The following is a 25,007-nucleotide window of genomic DNA, read 5'->3' as shown; positions in this document are numbered from 1 at the left end:
ATTGTTTTATAAAAGTTACCTGTAATCATGGCATCAAGATAGTATAAAAGCTAAAGCTGTTTATATTTATGTAAACCTCAAATAACAGCAAGTAACATGCATGTGTACATGGATAATTTCCTATTTATGGACAGCCTTGAGGCAATTGGTGAGCAAAAGATACTTCTTTTAACTGGTTTTGCCCCTGGATTGTTTCAGTTCTTAAAATTGTTTTATATTATTGTGTCATAGATATTCTCTGATAAGTGTTATTGTTTTCCCTAAGAACTGTCTTCCTTTAGCCACACAAAATGTGAATGCCTCATTTTGATATCTGAAATAAGTATTTGGGTATAGTTTACTTTGGCCTGTTAGCATTACAGCATCAGAATTAATACATCATACTTTCACCCTTTGGTTCATGCCATGCTATTCTCATTTTCTTACCTTGTATACTTTAAATAGCATTGAGGAAAGATTTTATAGACAAAGAAATAAAGTCTAAAATCTATATCCAGCAAGACTGACCTTAGGGCCTTTGCTTTTCACTTTACCTTCTTGTTGGGGCTGTCTATCTTTATATCACCAGTCTTAATCATTTACTTGAATTAAGCATTCCTTATTTGTGCTAGATATCTTAAAAACAGTGCAAGTCAGGTGTAGAAATCATCCTGACCACCCCCTTTTTTAAAAAAATGTTTTACTTTTCGAATATTTTTCTCTTTTCTTATTTATTCTTCTCTCATATATCCTGACCACAGCTTCTCCTTCCTCCACTCCTCCTACCAACCCTCCTCTCTCCTCTCTTCTAAATCCACTGCCCCTCCATTTCCCTTCAGAAAAGAGCAAGCCAAGGAGATCAACCAAACATGGCATAGCAAGATGCAATAAGAACGGGGCACATCCCCTCATTTCAAGGCTGGACAAGGCAACCCAGTAGGAGGAAGACGGTCTCAAGAGCAACAGAAGAGTCAGAGATCATCCCAACTCTCCACTGTTAGGAGTCCTACAAAAACATCAAGCTAAACAACTACAGCACATGCAGAACAACCAGGCTCCTTGATTGCAGCTTTAGTCTCTGTGAGCCCTTATGAGCCCTGCTTAGTTGGTTCTGTGGGCTGTGTTTTCCAGGTGTTCTGGACTCCCCCCAGCCCCTACAGTCCTTCCTCCTACTATTCCCCAGGATTACCTGATCTCTGCCCAATGTTTGGCTGTGGGTCTTTTCATCCACCCCCATCAGCTGCTGGAAGAAGCCTCTCTCTGATGACCACAGGGTTAGGTGCCAATCTACGAATATTACAGATTATCATTAGGAATAATTTCATTGACTTTTTTTTTGGCCAGGTGTGCTTGGTTCTACCCTAGGTCTCTGGGCTACCCAGCTTCCAGTTTCTGGTCATCCAGGAAGTTCTGGATGGCCTCAAGTTAGACCAGTTATTGGTTAGCCACTTTCACAAGCTCAGAGCAGCCATTGTCCCAGCATATCTGGCAGACAGGACAAGTTGGAGGTTGAAGGTTTTGTGGCTGGGTTAGTGTCCTAGCCCTACCACTCTGTGCCTTTCCTGGTTGATGGAAGATGGCTAGTTTGTCTCTGTAACCTCTATTACTAGGAGCCCTTGCTAGGGTCATTGTCATAACTTCTAGGAAGTTTCCACCGTACTGTTTCTACATCGCCACCCAAGTACCCCTGTTCCAGTTATCTCCTTCAGTACTTTGTCCTTCTATCTGTTCTTCCCCCACTGAATCCCTCATGTTCTGATCCCCACCTGCCTCCAGCCCAGCCACAAAATCTATTTTCCCTTCCCAGGGAGGTCTATATGTCCCCCTCCAGAGTCCTCCTTGTTACTTGTCCTCACTCACCCTGACACTTTCAAAGCAATATAAGGAACTGATAAAAACCCAGAGGTGTTGTATATGGAAAGAGAGAGATAGAATCCCATCTCTGCCTGGATGCATGGAGTATGTGGTTACAGGCAAACACTACCTTCATTCCCCGAACCTTAGACCACAAGGCCTGGCAGAATGTTTCCTTCTCTGTCTCAGAATTGAAGATTTTATTTTGTGTGAGTGGTATCCCTGTGTAGAATTTACAGAAGAAGCTAATCTGTAAGAAATAGTGTAAATACCATTGTTTTAAAAAAAAAAACAGCTATTTTTCCAAAGAACAACTTTCTGCATGTTTAATTTTAAGGTATACAGACTTTGTGTATTTCATAGTAATAAACTAATTTCAGTATTGAAAGAGGCTGAAAACCAGGTCATAATTCTTCGCTTAATTATATCTGAAGATACAGAATTTTCTTCAGTTTGAAAAGGTTAAAACTCTTCAGTCCTCTATGTACTTGAATGAATAAAGGTAAGAACAGAAAATGAACCAAGATTAACTAGTAAAATAACATAGAAAGTACTACAGTGAATAATTGTCTGTAAAAGTAATTGACATAATTTTATGATCCTTTTTATAAGACATAGATTTTAAGTTTTCTCACCTGGTAAATTTACATTGGAATTTTATATAGTACTTTGTTAGAAATGTGATTTCTCTCCTGTGAATACAGAGAGTACCCACACTTATTCGTTGACTAGATCTGTGTTTGGACTGATCTCGTGCTGTGACTGGGAAAAGTGTCCGATCTCCCTGAGGCTGGACTGACCCGTTGTGTGGGACTTGGGAAAGAAGCCTGTGAAGTTTGGTGCAGAATGGGAGAGCTGTGTTACAGCAATCATTGTCCTCTTTGTCAGGTGTTGTGATAGTTTCCAGCCCCTCCACTGTGTTCTGCGTGCATGTGTTCATCAGCTGTGGTGGCAGGTTCTTATTACCTGCATGATGCATTTACTTGGCTTCTCAGTGATTAAACACTAACGGTGCCCATCGTGTAGAAGCTGCCTGTGCTGAAGGAAGTTAGGTGAGAGAGAAATCTCTATTCCTACTCTTCACTGGGAATCAGTCACTGAGCAGCATAATTCTAAAGTCTTATGTGGCTTTTGGGTACTTTATGGACCTTTTTATAGTAACTCAGAAGCAAGCAACTGATCGAATTAATATACTTACATCAAGAAGCAATTCTGTTACACTCTCCCCCTCGGTCTCCATGTGTGCTCTATGAAGGTAGGACTTTATCCATGGCTTAGGTTGCCTCATGTATCAGGGAGGCAAGCTCATAAGTAATCAGGCTTTTGATGGGCCGACCTACTTCCAGTCTTTAAACAAAGAAAAAGAATAAACAGAAACATAATAACAAAAGCAAAAAACGCTTGACCCAAACAAAACACAGCAAGAACAACACCCCTCCTTTGAAAGTATGTTCTTAGTTTCTGTGTTTTTTTGTAGGCTTTGTGGTTTTTTTCAGGACAGGGTTTCTCTGTGTAGCTCTGGCTGTGTTGGAACTTGCTCTGTAGACTAGGCTAATCCCTGAAGCAGAGATCTGCCTGCCTCTACCTTCTGAGTGCCAGGATTAAAGATGAATGCCGCCACCACCTGCCCACCTTTTTAATTTGTGGAAAAAAAAAAAAATGAAGGGTCTAAACCATGAACACTATTTTAATATTTAATAGTCTCATTCTTTTGGCATGACTCTTATAGGAAGGATGCAAATATATTAAACAGATATAATTAAGAAAACCAGAGGAAAAAATTAAGTACCACCATTAAGGAATCTTTTAATTAACATCTTTTCAGTTTTCTTTCTTCATTTACATACACATACAAATATTTAGAACATTAGATGGAATTTAAAATGATTATGCTGTATGTATTTGTGGTTTTAAAAAAAACCTCAGAGGTGCCATAGATCTATCTCTTATAGCACAGGTATATGTAGTCATCAGTGGGGCAGGAAGACCAGCTCAGTGCATGGTCTAAGCATTCATGGCCTGGGTTTAATTTCTAGAACGCTCTTCTAAGAAAGAGAGAGAGTATGGGAACGGACAAAGAGAGGGAGGAGATGAGAGAGGGATACAGACGGTACCTATAAAAAAATCAGATCCCAGGGCTGGAGAGATGGCTCAGAGGTTAAGAGCAGTGGCTATACATCCAAAGGTCCTGAGTTCAATTCCCAGCAACCACATGTTGGCTCATAACCATCTATAATGAGATTTGGTGCTCTCTTCTGGCCTGCAGGCATACATGTAGGCAGAATACTGTATAAATAATAAAGAAAATATATTTAAAAAAAATCAGATCCCTATTATACTATTGTATCATAATAATGAGTTCTTGGTTGTTACAATATTTTAAAAATAATGAATTGTGCCTCAGTATGAATGTCCTTGCTTAAATTTATACAATTATTTCTGTATGATGAACTCAGGAAAGTGATATTGATTAGGAAGAAGGCCTAATTTTTGAGCAGATTAAAAGTTGGGGAATCGGGTGTTGCCCAGGCAGTAGAGTGCTTGCCTAGTGTGCAAGCTTTGTGCTTGATAGGCAACACTGGAGTGTGCTGGTCTATGCCTGTAGTTCTAGTGTTTGAGGACATAGAGACAGGAGCATTAGAAGTCCAACATCACCCTTGAAGTGTTAGCCAGGCTGAGGCCAGCTGGGGCTACATGAGATCCTGTCTGAACAACAACAACAAAAACGAAAGATGGCTTGGCAGGCCTTTTCTGTGAAGGGCCAGGTTCCTGCATGATTTCTATAGTAGCTATTCTACTTGTTGTAGGCCCATGCAGATATATATATATAAAAGATAGTCAGGGCTGTGTTTCAATAACACTTTATTTAGAAAAGAAGGTGGCAGGGCTACATGTATCCCACAAGTTGTAGTTTACTTTCCTGTTGCTTGAAAGTTGATTAGGGATGGAGCTTTTCTCCCCGGTAGACTGTAAGCTACATTCATATCATTGTATTTTAGAAACCTCTTCCTATTTCAGGCTGGTTTAATGGGTGGATCACTTTCTTCCTAGCTGAATCACAATCAGTACTTACTTTCAGGAGCTTCTTAAAAGGGGTCTTTCTACCTGCTTCTAGTCCTGAGTCTCAGTCAGTTTTAAATTGGGAGGCTGTTGATGTACCTACATGTTTTTATACTCTTGAGATTTCATATGCTGGCAATTTGAGGGAGTGAGGAAAAAAAAGACCTCTTCAAGTTACATTGTAAGGGACATGTGACTGTCCATTTTCCTACCTCTGGAAGTTTGCTTTGTCGAGTTGGGTTCTAGTCATATATGAGAGTATGGTTAAATGGAAAATTTAGTCAGAAAAGAAGTCTTGTCAAATCCACATCTGAGGAGACCTGTCTCAGCAGAATGATAGCACAAAATTAGTTACTGAACTTTTACTACTCTGCACATAACTAATGGCTTTTTTGCATCCCAAGTTTATTTAAAACAGTCTATAACTGCCTTAGAAGTATATGTTGAGGATCAAGTAGAACAATTAAATAAAGTAATTGTCTTGTCACTTGTGCCACTATGAATCTTAAAAGATTTATTCATTATTTATTTTGGTAGAGTGGTGTGGATAAAACAGTTTTGTAGGAATACAAGCTGAATAAGTTAGTTATTGCTCTGGGTAACAGAAAGCCTAGTTTAAAATTCAAGGATGTCCAGTGATTACCTAAAGTGTCTGAGAGCAGTGGGGAGGAGGAGAGTCCTTTCTCCTCAGCATCCAGTGCAGCAGTTGCCATTGTGAAATACAGAGACTTCAAAAGCAGAATGCAGGGGAGACAATTCCCAAGACAGCCTACTCTGGCTCTGTCAAGTCTACTACTCTGTCTGTCCAGTGAGGAAAGCTCAGGCAGAATGCAGAGACACCAGATAGGCTAAATGGACTCTAGACTAAGTATTTTTTTTTTCTTGAGGAAAGAGAAAATAAGGCTGAAGGTCAGGTTACAGTTGGATTCTGCAAGGTCTAGAAAGAACTTTAATTGACAGTTTGTGGAGATCTTTACGTATACTGTAGGAGAACATGTATGACCATTGGTGACCATTGGTGGGGTGTGGCACTGGTTGGCGAGTATAGAAATGATCAGTTGTGGTTATCACTAAAGGTTTGTGCACATGACCTAGTGCACACTTATAACTGATAATCGACAGAGCATGTAAGGGACTGCTGAGGAGATCCAAAAGCGGGAATGGACAGGCTTTCAGAATCGGCGGGTTTGGAAAATAGGACTTCAATTATGATAGTGGCTCTGGGCAAACTTTGTTAATGAGATTTTGGTGATAACATTGCAAAATATAGCAAGGCCAGGGATACACGCTGGCAAAGAAACAAGAGCATAACACTTCCATAGTTCGCTTGCTTGGGAGATACTAGCTTGATACCCAGAAAATTTAGTAAGAGCATGAAAGTTCAGGATTAACATTCACATGAATCAGAGAGGGTAGGGTTTGGTGTTCTGTTTATCTGGAGGTGACAGAGGAAACCTAGGTAGGGTACTATTGAAAGAGTGCAAGAGGAAAAAAAATGGTATTTTCTAGCATTACTTATCATAAGATACCTTTCGCCATATATGAGGTAACAATGAGACACACACACACACACACACACACACACACACATACACACAGAAGGACTTATGTGTAGTATTCTGTTTCCTACCAACCTTCCCCTTTAAGCTTTCAAAGCACTAAATTTAAGGAATAAAGCATGCTCACTTAGGAAGAGCATACAAGAAGATCCCCAATGGAAAATACAGAAAATTTTTTATTTTATTCCCCACCTCTTAAAATCCTTGGTAACAAAGATGTCACTGGTGGGAAGAGCTTACCTTTGCTTTTTATCTGAGCTGCAGATTTGTGCAACTTTTCATTTCCCTTGCATTTCCCCCGACTGAGATTGGTGCATTTGTTGTGGGCATGCAGCATATTTCACAGAAATCAATTTTGTGTCTATTTTCTGTTTTTTAGGCTGAGGTCCTTGGCAGGCTTGGAGGAGGATTGTGCTATGAACAGTATAGTTTGTGTTCAAGTTGACAATGTTTTTACTGTCTGGAACAGCAGGCCTGAATGTTCTGCTTCCTTTCTCCTAACTTTTCCCAAGTTGAAGCTTTGTATTTAGAGAAAATGAGCTTGCTTTGTTAATCTTTGGGCACAGTTTATTGGTCTTTGCCAGTATGTTGTAGTCTGTGGCTCTCCTACTCAGATACCTGGGCTCATCTGGCTCATGGTAGGGTTTGTGGACACTCTCTCTAAGCTCAGTCTTCATTTTCAGCTTAATTCATTTCAAATGGGACAGCAGGCATCTTCAGAGGTGTTTGTATATCTAGGTGGCCATTTGTATGGTGAATCTAGTACTAAACGCCCACTGTATTTTATCTCTTAAATCATTAGCTGCTACTTCATTTTTAAAAGCAATAACTGATTTAGTGTAGGTGGCTCAGTGATAACTTGTAGTGTTGTGCTCTTTGGGATAGTGTTTGTTCTCTTGACTATGAAACTTGATATATTCTATCATGTTTCATTTCAATTTACTGTTCTTCTTTGCATATGCATTTTCTTCTTTAAATTTTTATTGATTACACTTTATTCACTTTGTATCCCCCCATAACCCCCCCATCTCCCCTCCCGATCCCACTTTTTCTCCCCCTTCTCCATGCGTGCCCCTCACCAAATCCACTGATAGGGGAGGTCTTCCTCTCCTTGCTTCTGATCCTAGTCTATCAGATATCATCAAGAGTAGCTGCATTGTCTTCCTCTGTGGCCTGGTAAGGCTGCTCCCTCCTCAGGGGGATATGATCAAAGAGCAGGCCAATCAGTTTATGTCAGAGGCAGTCCCTGTTCCCATCACTATGGAACCCACTTGGACACTGAACTGCCACGGGCTACATCTGTGCAGGGGTTCTAGGTTATCCCTATGCATGGTACTTGGTTGGGCATATGCATTTTCAATCAACTTTTTCCTTTATAGTATCATTAAAGAAAAAATAACCTGATTGATTGGTTTTGTTCTTATGTTTTTAAAAGTAAGAGCAAGTTAAATATGCACATTATTTTCTGATGTGAACACCTTTCTAAACCTTTCTGAATAGGACCCTCTGAAGAGAAAGGCTTCTGCTCCTTAGCTCTCTATAGAGAGAAATTCATCCTGATTCTTTCTCAGAGAGAATTTTACTATGTATCCCAGGTCTGCCTTAATCTTGAATCCAGCTCATCCTCTCAAATTCTGGAACCACAGGCTTGTGCCTCTAGGTCTGTGTCGCACCTGCTCCTGTTTATCGTGGAAAGCCAGACAGAGAAACTGAGTACAGAGGCTCAGCTTAAGGAGGCCTGAATTTGTTGTTTGTTTAGAGAAAGGCTAGCTTCCAGATCAAAGTCTTCCTGTCGCAGCCTCCCAAGTGCTGAGATTTCAGGAGTTTGCCACGACAGTGGCCTAGACTGGCTTAGTTCTCTTTATCCACTTGTTAGTCCCTGTCCCCATATCAACTTCCTGCTAATGTTTGCAGTGTATATGAGTTGGCCATACCACTCCCTGATCATTTTGGCTCTTTGTCTCACACTTCTGTTCTTCTGGCACCCTTGCTGTGTTTTACAGAGTATGTGATGTTTTGGAAGGTTTGGATCTCATACCCATGTGAATCCCCTTTTTCCTTCCTCAGTACTTGTGTCTTTGTTTTTGTTTTTTAAGTGAAATTATCAGCTGGAAAACCTTTACTCCACTGGTAGTCTGGCTTCCTGTTTTTGAATGCTCAGCGGGCAGGTACACTGAGGACTACCAGTGTGGGCTCTTGCCTGTGTCTGTCAAGACCATGTGCCCCAGTGGGCTAGGTTTCTTTATAGACTTTATTCACTTGTGTTTCCTAGGAACTGTGCTTTTTAAATTTAAAAGTCAAGCCATTGGTATCATAGAATACTCAGAAAATGGCCTGGTATTTTATTTGTAGGGGAATTGGCTAGTACAAGAAGGGCAGAGGGTAAAATATGTGATAATCAAGGCTTTCCAGTAGAACAGCCCTTTTGAGCTGAGACAAGTTATTTTTTTTCCCCTCTTAATCCAGCAAGAGCAAGAAGTCTCCTAAAATTGGTCGTGTTGGACTCGAAATGAGGCAGAGTGAGATTTTCAGTTTCCCTTATTGCTGTATTATCCCATTGGGATTTGAAGTTTGCTTTCATCATTGTCAAACTTCTTTTCATCTCAAGCTTCTGAGCCCTCATGGGAAAGATATGCTGGATGCCACATTGTAGGTGCCAGAAGAAGTGCATTCTCTGGGTTCTTAGAAAAGTGTCGCATGTGTGCCTTCCTACCAAGCCCGCCAGGCCAGTATAGGAAACAATGATTCCTCTTACACAGCTACGAAACACAAGGCTCTGAGATGAGAACTCACAGGAAGTGACAGAGAGGCCAGCCACTGAGAGCGTCCTTTTTTCTTTGTTTTGTTTTTTAGTTTTAAGGGACAGGGTTTCTCTGTGTAGCCCTAGCTGTACTGGAACTTGCTCTATAAACTTGCTTGGCCTATTACAGAAATCCACCTGTCTCTGTCACCCAACTCTGGGTTTCTTAATATTACCTGTTTGTAGGAGGGTTGGAGTTGAGCATTGAAGACAGAAATATTGGACATGAATAAACGTACTTGAGTTTTAATTAAATTATGACTATAAAACTTGACTATGTATGTATACCATTAAGCAACAACTTTAATGTTTAGTTTTTAAAATACTGAATTACAAGAATGTGAGTGGAACCAATTGAAACCAATGCAGTTTTGAACCTTTTTAAAAAAATATTTAAAAAATTCTGTCAGTACCATAAGTTAAAATCACTCCATCCTTTTTTAGAACTAAAACCCAAATAAATTGAGAATGGGAAGGTGTAAGTTAAGCATTAGGACATGCTAGAATTTTCCAGTTGCTAGTAGCTGGAAGAGTTTGTCTTAATTCCGCTTGTCCATTTCATCAAACATGGAAGGGAGCTCTAGGGATAGGCCTCAGTTATTTTTTTAAAGGGAAAATAATGCAATGGAAGTCTCTATTTGCCTGATGTGAAAATTAATAAATATTAGGTATAAAGCCCTTTAAGTACTCCAGAAGAAAGGTTCTGTGTAATTTTAACATTATCCATGCTCCATTAGACCCCTCAGGGTGTCACAAGGACAAGAGACTTTAACCTTTCATCCCTGATTTTACAGCATAAAAACAAAGTGTTCTTGTTTGTGGCTTTGAAAATCTCCTGTAATTGAGCCTGAGCAGGTTGCTCCTGCCACAGAGCGAGTAGCCCTCTTCCTGGACAGCTTACCTGGGCAGGAAGATGGATTCCTATGTACTGCCCACTGCCGGGGGCCATGCTGGCTCTACCTCCAAGTCATCTTCCCTTTTTTTTTTTCTATTCATTTTTTAATTGAAAGATGTATGTTGAGATCTTTTCAGATTCACACATAGTGGTAGGAAACAAGGCAGAAATACAATCTTTCTGAAAGGCAACATCTTTTTTTTTTTTTTTTAGGTTTTATCTGAAACATCCTTTTTTTTTTCATCTTCCCTTTTTGTCAACTCCTGTCAACCTGATGACTAGTAGAATCACATGACTTCAGAGTGTCCAATGTCTCATCCTCTCTTCTTCCTGTAGAACAGTTCCCGCCCCATCTTGGTACGTCCTGCCCCATCTTGGTACGTCCCTGCATCATCTAAAGCTTCCGTAGGAATGGGTATATTTCTGCTGTTTCTTACTAGAAAAATGGCCACTTTATAAATTATGCATTGCCTTCTCATCAGGGAACAGAAAATTCATTTTTTTTCTGTTTTAGATTCTGTATGCTTAGCCCTTGGCAGTCTTAGCTTAGGGATCTGTGACATAGAAACTTTAGGCCTGCAGTGTTGCCTTCGGTTAAATTGTCAGTTGAGAAATTAAGGTGTAAGTTAGATGCACATCCAGCCTCTTTAGCTCACCTTACTGTTTCTGTTTTTGTACTCATGTATTTGGCAGCAGTGTGCTTTGCATGCCTCTTTATCTTCACAGTGTTGGGAAATCTTACCCCCCTCCCCCATTCTCTTTCACAAGAGATCCAGACTAGCTTATTGTATGAGCTATTTCAGTTCATGGCTCTCCTGAACTTGTGTTATATGGATGGTTTTCCTCTCGCTGTTTGGCATTCTGAAATATGATTAGTGCTTCCCTCTGGCTCGGAATGTAACAGTTCTTGCACCCAGCATGCCCCTGAGTCCTCTTAAAGGAATGTGCCCCTTATTATCTATTTCCTTCATTCTATTTTTCATATCTAGTTTTGTATATCCATTCTTTCCAAGGTTCTTCTGATTGGTTTCTTCATTCCTTTCATCATCACTAGACTAGAAATCACGAAAACACAGTGATTCAGAACTGATCTGGGCTTATAGCCAACTTAACTGAGAAGACTTGAGCTAACATAGAAGTTACTTTGTTTACTCGGCATGTGACTTTCATGATGCCTGTCAGGCAGAAGTTTACATGAATGTTTCATATTTGAAAGGAAAATTAAATTTCAAGTGGAGTTGTCCCTGGCTCCATGGGCCCCTTCCTTCATAACATATTACCCCTCAAGTTGTCATTTCCGTGTCTCTTCTTTTGTCTTCATCCTTCTCTGCATCCTCCACTACCATCCACTCACATCCAAATGTTTGCAACTGCATTCCTTTGTAATTCAGTGTGTTTTCTGTTGTCTTTTTAAAAGTCTAATGCCTAACAGTTTAAGATGTACACTAAGTAGACAAATAAAAAGTCATGGTTTTGGTGTGTGTGTGTGTGTGTGTGTGTAGGGAGAGGGAATGAGAGAGAGGGAGAGGTGGGGAAGTCTGGTACATTTCCTCCCTGCCCCACAGAAAATGTGTTTTCTGGAAGCCCTTTTGACACTGAAGTGAATGCCCACTTGCCCTCCCTTTCTGAAATCTCCTGAGAGGAGAAAGAGAGCGAGAGGCCTTTGTGCTTGTTGTCATCTTTTGTTTCTGCTGATTATACACAAAGTGAGTTGTAAATCGCTCTCTCATGCACTGTGATTCCTCCTGAGGTATGTGCAAGAGAGCGGCCAGGTACCGAGCTTAGCTTCCCCTGGAGATCTCACAGGGCCCTTTGCAAGGCCGCTCACTTGCTGTTACTGCACCAGAAGAATGAGGTCTGTATGCTCACAACAGAATCCCACAAGGAAGCCTGTGGAATCAAGTTTAGAAATACTAGCTGATTGGCTCACTAATTTTTTTTCTTCAACAAAAAATTATTTTATTTCTCTAAAAGCAAAATATACTAAGAAGCAAGAATAACAAAAACTATAATTTCCATAAAGTCCTAATCCTTATGATATTTTGTGAAAATCATTGTTGTTTCATTGGTATTGAAGCAGACACCAGGACAAAGGAACATGGGTAAAGAAGAATCTCAAAGTCGCTTTGATATTTATATTCCAGACACTAGATAGGCCCTCGATGTTTCAGTATGTGAGTTCATGGTAAAGATAAGGCAGCCAGTTGTGTCCGTTCTTCCTGTAGGTCGCTTTCTGCTTGCTTGGGGTCAGCTGGCTGACTTCTGAGGTTTTTAGGCCGGAAGACGGAGTAAAGTATGCCAAATCACAGCTGATTAGTTTGTAGTCCTTTAGGCCCTGATGCTCATCTTCACTGAAGAATCTCTCTGATACTGACCGACACTGGCTGGGTTTGGTAGAGTATAACCATACTCAGCTGCGCAGCTGGATTTGAACCCCAGTTCTCTTGTCTCTAATAATATGGTAGTCTACTCTAACGTTCCCTTATGTTTTTCTTTTTCCTGCTGGAAATGCCAGGACTCCAAGTTCAGGAGTGCTGCCCACTGCCAGTTCTTTGCAACTAGGACTGTTGAAACGTGCTGGTAGCTTCTTGCTATGGTTTTCCTTCCCAACTTAAAAGACTTTGTTTCCTCTCAGAACTCTGTTTCTAAGTGTCTGAAGTTGTAATTGAATGTAATTATAGTTGTTTAACTTTCTCCTTTCCTCTTGAGAGTGTTTATAGAGTGCATTCTGTGAGTGTGAGGATGAAAAGAAACTAGAAGCTTAGTATTTGTGACATGGTCAAATAATATTAAGATAAGTAGCAATTTGCTTTGTGTATGTGAAATAAGGTATTTGTTTATACACAATTTACAAAATATACATTCTGGCTTATGGAAACCATTTCATTCAGCTTAGTAGTCACATTTGTTAGAGTTTTATAGGAATCTTTTGCAGGATGGGAGAAGATTCATTTTGATATTGAATATTCTAAGATTGATTTTTATCCCTTTCCTTTTATTGTCCCCTTGAGAGAATTACTGATGCAGAACTCATTAGTACCCCTCCACATGTCAACTGCAGGGTACAGTCAGCATCATTTCCATTTGTGACACAACTCAAACTCCTCATGGCCCTGTTTCTCTATGCCTCGATTTCCCCTTACTTCATAACTCAGAGTATACATTCTTTATTGAAAATGCTTATGTTGTTTTAGACTAAAACACAAACAGTGGGTAATTTCCTGTATTATCTTTATAACATGTAAAATCAACAAATACCTTTAGAATCAATGACAGTAAATGAAGTTTTCTTTTTGTATGTCCTCAATATTTCTTTTCCTTTTTATTTCTAAAGTTTGAATTTTACAACTTAATAACAAATAACCCAGAGGTAATTTATATATTCTAAATCTTGATTTTTGCCTAGAAAATGGAAATACTCATGTAAAATTGTTGAAGATAAAAAGTGACTTAATTTATATAATGCGCCTACACAGTGGGCTTGGTAAAATGCTTGTGTGAAAAGAGGGATTACTGGGAGCTGGAAGGTGGCTCTGTGGTGAAGACACTGGTGGCTCTTCCAGAGGACCTGGGTTTCTTGCACCCATATTATGGTTCACAATTGCCTATAATTCCAGTTCCAGCCAATCTAACAGCCTATTTTGGCCCCCATGGGCACCAGGAATGCATATGGTATGCCGACATACATGCAAGCAAAACCCCCACATACGTAAAAACAAAACAAAGACTTTGGACACAGTGGCACGTGCTCGAATCCCAGCGCTTGGGTGGTAGAAGCAGGCAGACTTGGGCTTTAAGGTCATCTAGAGTTGGATTGGCACTGTAGAGGCCAGCCTGGTTTGTATGAGACCCTGTCTCATACACAAACAAGACTTACTAACTGTGACAGCAGATGGTATTTAGGCATTTGACTCTTCGGTCCTCAGCTTGAAGGACAAAGAAGATATTTAAGTAGGAGGAGTCTTGGGCCTAAAAATATTTGGAGAGTTGACTGGATTTGAAAAGTATGAGAGGTAGCCCTTAGGGCAAGTGGGATGTAGTAACAACTGTTTAGAGCTTGAGCCGGAAACTAATTTGCTTAGTTGAGAAAAAGAAGGAATCACTTAAATAGCCCACTTGGCTGAGAACTGACCTCTGAACCAGGACATTGGTTAACATGGATGACCTCTGCAGTTCTGAAAGACTTGAACAGCAAACAGATGGAAGACACGAGGTGATATGTCGCATAGTTGATGCACTGAGGTACCTGTTGGTAGATATGTGATTAGCACAGATTGTATGTGTTGGCAAACACCAAGGAAAACATTTATTTCATGTTTGCTATTCTGGGGGTGGAATCCAGAGCCTCACTTACCTTACTTAATCTATCATTGAGATAGATCTCCAGGCCCCAGGGGAAATTGTTAAAAATAGGAAATAGGTTTAGAAGGACTGTAAATCCATTTCTCTTCATCTTAAAAATCAAAGATGGAATTAGTGGGAGTAGGCAATATGTAGGGATGATACTGACTGACTGTAACAGAAGATAAAATTCTGAAAAAGGATTTTCATAGATGGGGTGGAACTATCGATGCCAAGAACCATCTACTAATTTAAAATGTTTTATTGCTGTTTTTTTTCAACAAATTTGTATAACATTTCTTATACTAAAAAATAGTAAGTATTGGGAGCTGGGAGTTTTGATAGCAAAGCACTTGACTACAATGTGTCCAATACTAGGGTTAGTGTTCTTACCTGTATGAACAAAACAGCCCCCCCCCCAAACAAGACAGTAGAATGCAAGCAAAAATATTTATAAGGTAAATTTTACCTTATATGAAAAGGGGAAATTAAACAGATATTTTAAGAGTTGAAAGAAACTTTAGACAGTATATAGTACCACTCACTCAATTTTCTTTGGAATTTGGAAGATCAAGTGAAAAGAAGGTATTACCAACATCCAGGAGAGGGTTTGTGTGTCAGTCTTTATTCTTCCTTTCCTTTTTTTCTCTCCTTTTTAACTCCTCTTCTTCCTGTTATGGATATTTTGTGCTGTGTTATGTAAATGTGGGGCTGAGGCCAAGAGGGCAGAATTGATGTGTATCTTTTCTTCCTCCTCTTTCTCCTCTTCCTCTTTTTCCTCCTCCTAGTCCTCTTCTTCTGTTTGTTTTTTGAGACAGGGTTTTTCTGTATAGCCTTGGCTGTACTGGACTCCTATTGTAGACCAGGCTGGCCATGAACTCAAAGAGATCTGCCTGCCTCTGCCTCCCCAGTGCTTGGATTACAGGCATGTGCCCCTGTGCCAGGACATATCTTTTCTCCTTATAATGGCCTTTCCATAGTTGATGAGCTAAGTTTCATGTATTTTCAGTATATTTGTCCTGGCAGATGTCAGGTGTGTGTCAGGTCATCATGGCCTTTTTCAGATCTGCAGTTAGGAAGTCCCTGCTTCTGTCTGGGTGTAGTGTGATTTTGTGCAGACTCCATACCCAGCATCTAACCTGGCCATATCCCCTCAGGTTCCACTGGCATGTGCTGGCAGAGTGCTGGGTGCAGACTTTTGCCCAAACCTGGAGGAGCCAGACCAGAGGCTGGAAGTCCAGGTTGGAGTCTTACTGTTTTATTAGCTGGGGGTGGTATGGCAGAAGCAATGATCCCTGGAGGCTAGTGGTATCAGTGGTATCAAGAGATGCCAACCCTTGAGAGAAGTGTAAAGAGGGATCGATGTAGCAAATAAGTAGCAAAAGGGCCTTGTAAAGATGAGTTGTCTATAAATGGGAGAAAATTATTATCCATTTATCCATCCATACACCCATCCATTCATCCATCCATCCATCCATCCATCCCCTGATCCATGCAAGAGATGAACTATGGAGTAGGAAAAAAAAAAATCCTGATCCCTGAAGGCTGACATAGGTTGCTATGAATCTTTGGCAAATAATTTAACCTTGGTACTTAATAAGAAAAGCAACACTTAACAGTAAGTATCTTCTTAGTGCGTTGGGAAAGGTGGGCAAAGTACATTTTTCCTACAAGTGTTGGCTTGGATTTTAGTTCACTTTGTGTGCCTTGAAACATTAGACCTATCTTGGTATATAGCAAAATAAAAATATAAAGACGATGAAGAATACCCCTGCTTCTGTGTGCTTTTGAGGGATGTTTTTGCCATTACAATGTACAGGCTGAAGTTTAAACATGGATGGCATGAATAAACCCAATTTTTTTCAGAGTTTCAACCTGGCACCATTTTTTAGATTTTACAGAATAAGTATGTTGAGTGCAGTCTTAAAGTTTTGTGGGTTTTTTTTTTCTAATTTGGATGCAGCACATGATAAAAGTGAACAATTTTTACAGTTGAGTTCTGTGTAGTGGGAGTGAAGGTAAGGTGGGGAGTCTTCTGATTTTAAAGCACCAAAGGGGGCGGGCCATCTCTTGCACACCTGCTCTTGGCTGCGAGGAGACCACCTGAGCTTCGTTGTGTCCCAAGCTGGTACTGTCTGGTTGGTGTATGGATGGGGCACAGTAGAAAAGCAGGTGTGACACATTCAAGTCATGATCGTGCTTTCACTAGTTCTGGAAAACTCATGGTGTGTGTGACATACAAATGCAAGATGACAAAAGCCTTTTTGTGGGGAGTATCTTGATCTTTGACCTTTGGCATGACATGGGGATGTTTTTCCAACAGCCACTCTGTGTGGATTGTTGAATAATCTGTTTCCAATTTTGAGTTATAGTACGAAGAAAATGGGCTTGCAATGTCAGTTTACAATAAAATGTAAAAATATTTATTTAGCATATTATCTTGGCATAATTACAGAGGGAAGAAGTATATGTACAAGTTTAGTGAAATTCTGGTTGTAGGCAAACGGTATGGTTGACAAATCATTATGGGTTTTGCAAAGAAAATCAGTCTTTCACAAAGTAACGAAAGGGATCACATTACTAGTTCCTTCTTCCTGTAACACTATTTAGTAGACTGAAGAGGAAAATTAAGTCTCTTGAAAGATTGGTGAATTAGCTGGAACACAAACCATTTTCTTCTCTTTTCCTTTCTTCCCCTGCATTTGGCTTTCATACATTTTAGTAATACCTATTTTGGCCATATTATGTCAGTTACAATAAACTCAATCTGTTCTTTACCAGCTAACTGTTCTGGGAGTATTTTTAAGCTTCATCTCATTCATTATTGTCATGGTGTTTAGATTGCTCCGCTTTTTATGTGAGAGAAAGAGCTGTGGACTTAAAGGAATTCACTGCAGAACTTGCCAGAGCCATCTACTTTTTTTCTTGCTTTGGTCTTAGGCTTTTCTCTAGTGCCAGGCATTGTCAAGGCTAGAGGGTTGCTGCCTGGCCTCATGATTCTCAGTGTAACCACCAGGGAAGCTCAGTTTAGAAGCAATACATTGCTTATATTCTATTTTACAAAGAGTTTACATTTAGGGAAAACTCTCATGTACGGGTTAGTTTTTGTACATTAGTTGATTTAAGTTCTCATGGCTGGTGAAGCCTCTTTCTGTCTTTCACTTCTTGTTAAACCCTTGCCTTTTATTCTTACATTTTCAGCTGTCTTAGCAGATTCATGGCTTAATGATTTTGAGATTCCTGATACTTATCCTTGTATCTTTGGTCTTTAGTAACTGACCTACAAGTCTGAGCCTGGATTGACTTTAGCAAAGGTATCTGTTGTGTTTTGGGGTTAATATGTTTGATAGCCCAGTAGCTAGAAAGTCAGTTCAGTTTATGTCTTGGCTTATTTTCCTCAGTGGTTTCTGAAGTACTTGTGAAGCTGGCCATTTTCTGCTTAGCTTGGGAGCTTAATTGGCAAATAACAGCACTGGACTGTATATCTGCACAATTGCCTTCTAGGAAGTGGTCCTTCTAGGACAGACCCTTCGTAATATATACCAGAAAAAAGTTACCTTCTTTAGCCAAGCAGCATCTCATCAGGGATTGAGTTGTTCAGGTTAATTTGGCCATTCTTTTCTTGCTTGGGAGTTCACGATGTGAGCTTTGACTTGGTGTTTTTCACCATTGAAGTGCTTAGAAAATTAGAGTAAATAATGAACAATATTTCAATACCAGATTAGACACAATTTACTGTGCTGTTTCATAAACCACAGACTCCTTTCTTCTGTGAATGCGTGAAGGATCTCTCTCTCCCTCTCTCTGTGTGTGTTTTTTCCAGACATACCGGGGTGCAAGTGTAAATTTCCATAAAATTTAAATGAGGTGCTTCCTGTAATTAATGAACAATTGTGGCTGCTCTCTGGTCTGCATTGTAATTAACCGTGATCAGGCTTGTTTAGTGATGACACCGTTCCTGTAATAATTTGACAAGCTACTGTGAATTTGCCAGGTTATTAAACAACCTGCAGCATTCATTCACGGAGTCGCAGGGATGCCGCCGCCGCAGCAGCCACCGCTGGTTAGATGCAGCGTGAGGGCGAAGCAGAAGCAAGCCCCCGGAGCCTGCGCATCACTGCAAGCAGATTTCTCTCCCTGTGGTTCTGGAGAACTTAATTAATGTGGCACGGGGGTCTCTTGAAAACTTTGTTTATTGTATGATGAACCCACCGGGACAAAGGTGATCACCCCGCAGATTGTCTGTAGGGCATCGGTGTGAAGCATGTAGAGACAGGTTTCCCTTACCACCTTACTAGATAGTTTTAACTGATTGTTAAAATACCTCTGCAGGTTCACTTATTTATATAACACCCCATGTAATGTTATTTTCTCTCCATTTTTTTTTGTTTGCTTGTCTGTTATAAACAACACATGACTGTGTGCTGAGCAGTCACATTGCAGGTACTCAGCTTGGAGTGGACTGGTGGCCTTCCGTCCCTGGTCACCAGTGCACCATCCTATCCTCTCCTCCCCCACCTCCCTTCAGGTTAAGAGCTGTTCAAAACGTTACTGTCTAGTTACTGTGGTGTCTTTCATTCAGATTCTGTTTATTGACTAAAACCGCAAGGACTCCTGCCCAAAGTACCAGGCGGTCTCTGCTTGACTGATTTTGATTTTCTAACATCAGCCCTGGGGTTTATTTGAAATATGTACACACACTGCAGCTTTAACAAGTCAAGTGACTGCATGTTTTTTACCATGGAGTAGAGTAGATCTGAAGGTCATTAAATTTGGTTGTGGTGGTAGCCGTGGCCGAGCATAAGTGTAGTAGTCCTTGTGTATTTGTGTGTGTGTGTGTGTTCGTTTGTGTGCATGTGTGTGTTAGAGGAGAGAGAGAGAGAGAGAGAGAGAGATGGTTTTGTCTTTTCATCTTATCCAAGAGCCAGAAAGTTTCCTGCCGTTCTCTGTCCAGCTATTGACAAATGATTGCCAGATGTGAAATCTTTGCAGTGCTCTTTCCCTCAGCAAACCTGCAGTGAAAGGATATTTGATTCTCCCTTGCCCATTTCATCTCCTTTCCACATCTGCCAGGGACACACAAGCAATACATCCCTACATGAGAGTTTAAAGTTTACTTAGCTCCTTTCCCCCTCAGATAAAGTATTCCGAGACAACAGAATGAGGTCCATATGACACTCTCTGAACTTCACTGTATGAAATTAGTTGTTTATTTTCTTTATCTACCTCTCAGTCTCAGTCCAGGGAAAATTCGATGAAACTCCTTGAGTGCTAAGAGATTACTATTGTCTGCTGGCTATAAAGAGTGTTAACCACTACAGCCCCTCAGCTCTGAGAAAGACATTCCATTTCACAGGACACCCCAGGAAAGGACTTAATATACAAAAACTAAACGTTGAATGCTGTGTAAAATACAACAGTCATTTAAGATTAAAAAAAAAAAGTCCATCCCAGGTGTGGAAAAGTCACCTTGTTTGACTTGATTTGTTTTCCCTGTGTTGGAATTCATTGTTTAAGTTGCTCTATAGGAGGCTGTAGTTTCAATCACAAGTAGCTTGTAAAAGTGTACTGAGTTTGGGAAGCATGTGGAATTAGCTGGGTTGGGGAGGCCACACACATAATCACTAACATGCACAGAGGCCTTTTGCATCTGTTTAGAATCTGTATTGATACTGATTTTTTTTCTCATCTCAGTTCGAAAACAGTTTCTAAGATGCCCGTATAGCTCATGTTCTTGCTATAGGGTGGGCTGACACAGGTGGCCTTTCTGTTTTCCTATTACACTTTTTGGCAAACGAAAAGGCCCCTTATTCCCTGAATAAGATCAGGGCATTTTTTTTAAACATTTAAAAAATAATCCATAAAATGTCTGCCACATGTTCTCTAGTTTATGGAAATGTTTTCCAAATCAGAGCCATGAATTGAATTCTTATTGTAAACATGCCGGTGTGTTTATTTCTGCCACCTTCTTAGCTACCTGTGATTTCTGTTTTTACATGAACTTGTTTTGCATGAAATTCAAATGAAGAATACAGCAGATATCTCTGAATTTTTACACTAAGACTTTTTATTGTTGTTATTAATGTGGTCAGGCATCACATTCAGAACAGGAAAGAGGAACTTTGTTTTTCAATATGTCTTTTAAGAATAATTAATGAAATAATATAACAGACAAAAGTAAACAACCCCAGTAGCCCCTGGAAAAACAAAAGCAACAACAAAACCCCCCACTACACCTAAGTAAATAGGGTAAAGCCAGAGTTGCTAAAATGTATTTCTGTTTAACATTTTTATTGAATAGAATAGAGGATAGTCATGATTGAAGACAGAGACAGTAATTTCAAATTGTTCATTCTTAAAAACAAGGTACTTGTCAAAATAAAATTACCCAAAGCGAGGAAGGAAAAGTTCACACTATGATCTTTCTTTGCCATCCTCTGGGACCAATGCCATCGTGGGACTCCATACGATCAGTAAATACCAGTGTGGAGAAGGTAGAGGCAGAGGTCTTTCCTAAACAGCAAGGTTAGGGACTCCAGCAGGAGCCAAGTTCCTCCCAAGTTTATAGCACTTCACAGAATTTGCCCTAACTAATGCGTGTGCTGGTTTCTCGTGACTTCCTGCTTTTTCCTCACTGTAGTTACTCTGGGAGGCAGAGAGGTGCTAAGCAATGGAGGTGTCATCCGGCTGTGCACCTAGGGAATGTCCTTCAGAGGACAACTTGTCACCAGCCGTCAAAGAAGAGAGTGGCTTTGTGGTCTCTGAACATCTGGCAGTGCTGCACAGGAAGCTGAGGGGGTGTCATTAATTGTGATGAAATAATTTAAACCATCAGGAATAAATGAGGCTGTTAAGCTAAGTTCAGATTCCATTTGCCATGCACATGTGTCTAGCAGCCTGTGTGCAGTTAAAAAAAATTGAATTATATTAGCTCATGAGTAGAAGTGAAACAGATACTGTAAATGAAACAAGTTGCTGTGCGGTGATGACACGGCATTGAGCCACTTCCCAGAGTTACAGTTTGTAGGATCGATACAGCAAAAGTGGTATGCTCGATGATGAATTTTTATAGGAAGGGTTTTTTGGTAGGTGTGCTGAAGTGCACTGCAAAATGTTTGGATTTGCAGGCTGGACATGAACAAGAGCACCACCAGGTTGGTGGTATGCCGAGAAGGTATGGGTAGACTGTGGTGAATGCACACCCAGTGGCGAGCAGTAGGTGTGTGGGTGGGAAGAGCAAGTCAGCAGGTAAAGGCGGCACGGCTGCACTCTTGGCCAGGTTCGAGGTGTACGTTTCCCCCTCCTGCAGAGCCTCACTGCAGAGTTCGGATTAGACTAGCCATCAGACTGCACTGACTTCACACGTGATTCTCAGGCACCGTAGACCAGGCACGTCTGATTCAGAAGGGCGAGACTGTCAGCTTTTGGAAGGTCTGAGAATCGCCGACGTTTTGTGCAGTGAATTGAGCAGTGGTGCGTAGGTGCCAAAATACATTTCTAAAATAAAAGTTATTGCTATACATATGAACAAAGTCTCAAATTTTGAACATTTCTTTCAAACTAACATAAAAATTGAAAAGTAAAATGAGACTGCCTAGGTATAAAAAAACATTACTGAAAAAAAATGGAGAGGTATTCGCTGTCAGAAAACAAGATGCAGGCGTTGGGCTTAAGCTCTGACAAGCTTTGGAGAAGAGCCATTCACTGCAAATATTTTATCTCGCTTGCTCTGTTCCTTCGCCTCTTGGTTACCTCTTTGCCTTTCTTTTTGTCCAGCCGTGTGTCTTTTGTGCTTTCTCCATGCTCTCTTTTCCTTTCCTGTATTTTCACGTTAAAATTTTGCCCTTTTGAATCTGCTTCTCTTTACATCTTGCTCTCATTTCCCACCCTTCACCAAAGCGATCTACAATTCCATTTCATACGTAGAGTTTACCTGCAGCCACTGAAGAGATTGGTGTCCACGATTATTTTGGGGGAAAAAAAAACATGTAAAATTAAGATTGCATTAATACATAAAGTTTTATGACTGTTGGTGGGTTTAGAAATGTAAATGAATGTCATAAAGACGTTTAAGAAGGAATATGGGATATTAATTGAGTCTCTTCTGTTTGTGAGTGAAACTGTTATTGGTCAGCATCTTTCAGGAGTTAGCAGGTTCAGGTGAACATTTGCCTTCTTCTGACAGGAGGGTGTTGGTGGAGAAGCCCTTGACTTCAGACTTGCTCATAATCCAAAAGAACAACCTGTAGGATATGGCCTCTGTGTGTTTTTAATCTCTGGATTTCATTTTAGTTGATGAAACAAAATAGGAAAATTTTAGTTCTGTGGTGCTGCTTCTCACTGCTGGAAGGATCAAGAGGGGGAGGTAGTGTCAGTATGTAAAGCCATTTTATATGGCATATCAGAGCAGAAAATCTACTCTTGTTATGCTGTGAATATTTTCACCAGCTTCTATCACCAAAAAGTTAATATTTGAGAAAAAAATTCAGGAAGATATATGTATCTTGGATATTTAAGTATTATGTAACTTAAAATAATTTTAAGTTATCCTTTTACCATAGGAATTCAAAATTGACAGAAAAATTTGAATAAGATGATGATTTTCATTTATTTTTACTTGGTATACTCTGTGAATCTGTTTTTAAAAATCAAGAAAATGATAGTGTCTTCAGCAATTGAAATTTGTTAGTAAATAAAGAAAATTTGTTGAATGAATGTAAAGTTTTTCCCTTTCCATTATCCTCCTTTTACATTTTGTCAGGATATGCATTAGATGCTTTTATATATTTCAGACATTTTTCTTTATTATTTTCCTGTTGCTGTTGTTGCTCTTCCTGCTTAAATATCATTAAAGTCATGGATTTATATAGGTTGAATTTTAATATTTCAGTTATATTATGAGTGGAATCAACTTTACATTTTTCTTTCTTAGTATGGCTGTTAGGATGAGAGAGTGTTTGAATTCAGGTGATGGAGTTGACATAAGCTGTTCATGTTTGTGACTAGAAATGCTGAGTAAGGGGTGTGATTTCTTGAGCCATGTCACAGCAGTTTCATGCAAAAAGGAGGTAATAAAGAGAAACAGAAAGTTTTTAATTTTTACCTTCATTAGAGAATTTGATATTTTGAGAGGGCTTGTACATGGGCATGGGTTTTAATAGGTATGTTATACTACAAACCCGTACCTTATATAGCTATAAGGATTACTAATTATCTTCCATTTGAATGTTTGGTTGGAGTAAGTCACTTTATATTAGAACATACAAATCTTCCTGTTTCTTGTAAAAGCAAAGGAAATATTTTGCTTTTTTAAACAGTACAATAAAGTTGTATATTAGCGTCTTTAGGACTCAGTAATTTTCCTTATTGTTTAAATTTTTACAAGTAAAAATTATGAATTTAAAAACCCAATATTTTCCTCTTAAGAAAAGTATTTAGAAGCTGTGGCCAAGAAACTTTAAAAGACTTATGCCCAAATCCTCTCAACTCTCTTCACTGTTGGTCAGAGGCTAGGTGATTTCATCTGCCTGCTTTTTTCTTTATTCCTATAGCAATTAGTAAATGTTACATGATTTGTTCTAAACTTTAAAATCTAAATTATATAGCCAATTTCCCCAGTGTTCCATGAGAACCAGAAGAACATTAAAAATGCAGATATCAGTCATACCTGAATCTAGTGGTGGGGGAAAAATTCAAGAGGCTTCATTTTTAAGCACTCTAGTAGCAATCTTGGCATGTTTTCCATGAAAAAAAAATTCACATCTTCTTGCATGAGATGTGAGAGGTGCTGAAGTCATGCTAAGGCATAGAATGTTTAGGTCTGGCCTTTTAATTTTTTTTTTCTGTCTGTCTTTCTAGTGTCAGTTAATGTTGTTCAAAAGCTACCTCTGAAACATGAAGTAGAAATAGTCACATGTAAGTGATTCCTGTTTCAAAAGCAAAGTGACATTTGCAGATACATGAAGAAAGGAATTGCCTGAGAACACAAGTCTTCTTTAATGTTCAGTGAGTGCCAGCATAGAGGGAGACTAAGTTCCCTTGAAATCATTGTTACTATTTAAAAAACATCTTTAAGTGCCTTTTTGGGTTTGGTACTGTGTTTGCATCCTATAAAATGTGAGCTGAACAGATAGGGTCTCTGCCCTTTAGGAGTTTATAATCAAAAACATATAATGTAGTTGACATCTGTTATTGTATTGAGGTTTTACAAATAAACGTTGATCACTTATATAAATAAAAGTTTTATAACAAAGAGGAAAAAAAGCCTTTTTTTTTCCCCGATTAAATATGTAAACAGACATTCTCATCCCCACACTGAAACTATCCATAGAAGTTGTAAAATGGCCGAATTAAAATAATGCTGACACTGGGGTACTGTGTTACAGTGTGGTTTTAAAGTTTTGAAGCATGAGCTGATGTCATTATGTTATACTTTGAATGGGTCTGATTCTGAGGTGGTGTGTTGTTGTTCACCTAAGAAAATGGAGATGATGATCAGTCTTCTCCTACCAATGGATTT

General features: G+C 39.6%; 1 protein-coding gene across 3 annotated transcripts in view; it reads left to right on the top strand.

Annotated features, from left to right (window-relative positions):
- The window catches only part of Bnc2 (basonuclin zinc finger protein 2), a 413,864-nt gene that overhangs the window by 161,011 nt on the left and 227,846 nt on the right, over positions 1 to 25,007 (top strand). For 2 of the 3 annotated variants that reach the window (XM_060365797.1, XM_060365799.1), the window contains exon 4: positions 15,646 to 15,729. The exons of the other annotated variant lie outside the window; for it this stretch is intronic. In XM_060365797.1, coding sequence (XP_060221780.1) covers positions 15,646 to 15,729 — 84 coding nt within the window. The remainder of the gene's footprint in view (positions 1 to 15,645; positions 15,730 to 25,007) is intronic. 3 annotated transcript variants of the gene reach the window in all.

Source organism: Meriones unguiculatus, chromosome 12 (assembly GCF_030254825.1).
Source record: "Meriones unguiculatus strain TT.TT164.6M chromosome 12, Bangor_MerUng_6.1, whole genome shotgun sequence".
In the NCBI taxonomy this organism is placed as follows: Eukaryota; Metazoa; Chordata; class Mammalia; order Rodentia; family Muridae; genus Meriones; species Meriones unguiculatus.
Note: the sequence above shows the minus strand (reverse complement) of the source record. Positions and strands in the feature narration are given on the sequence as shown.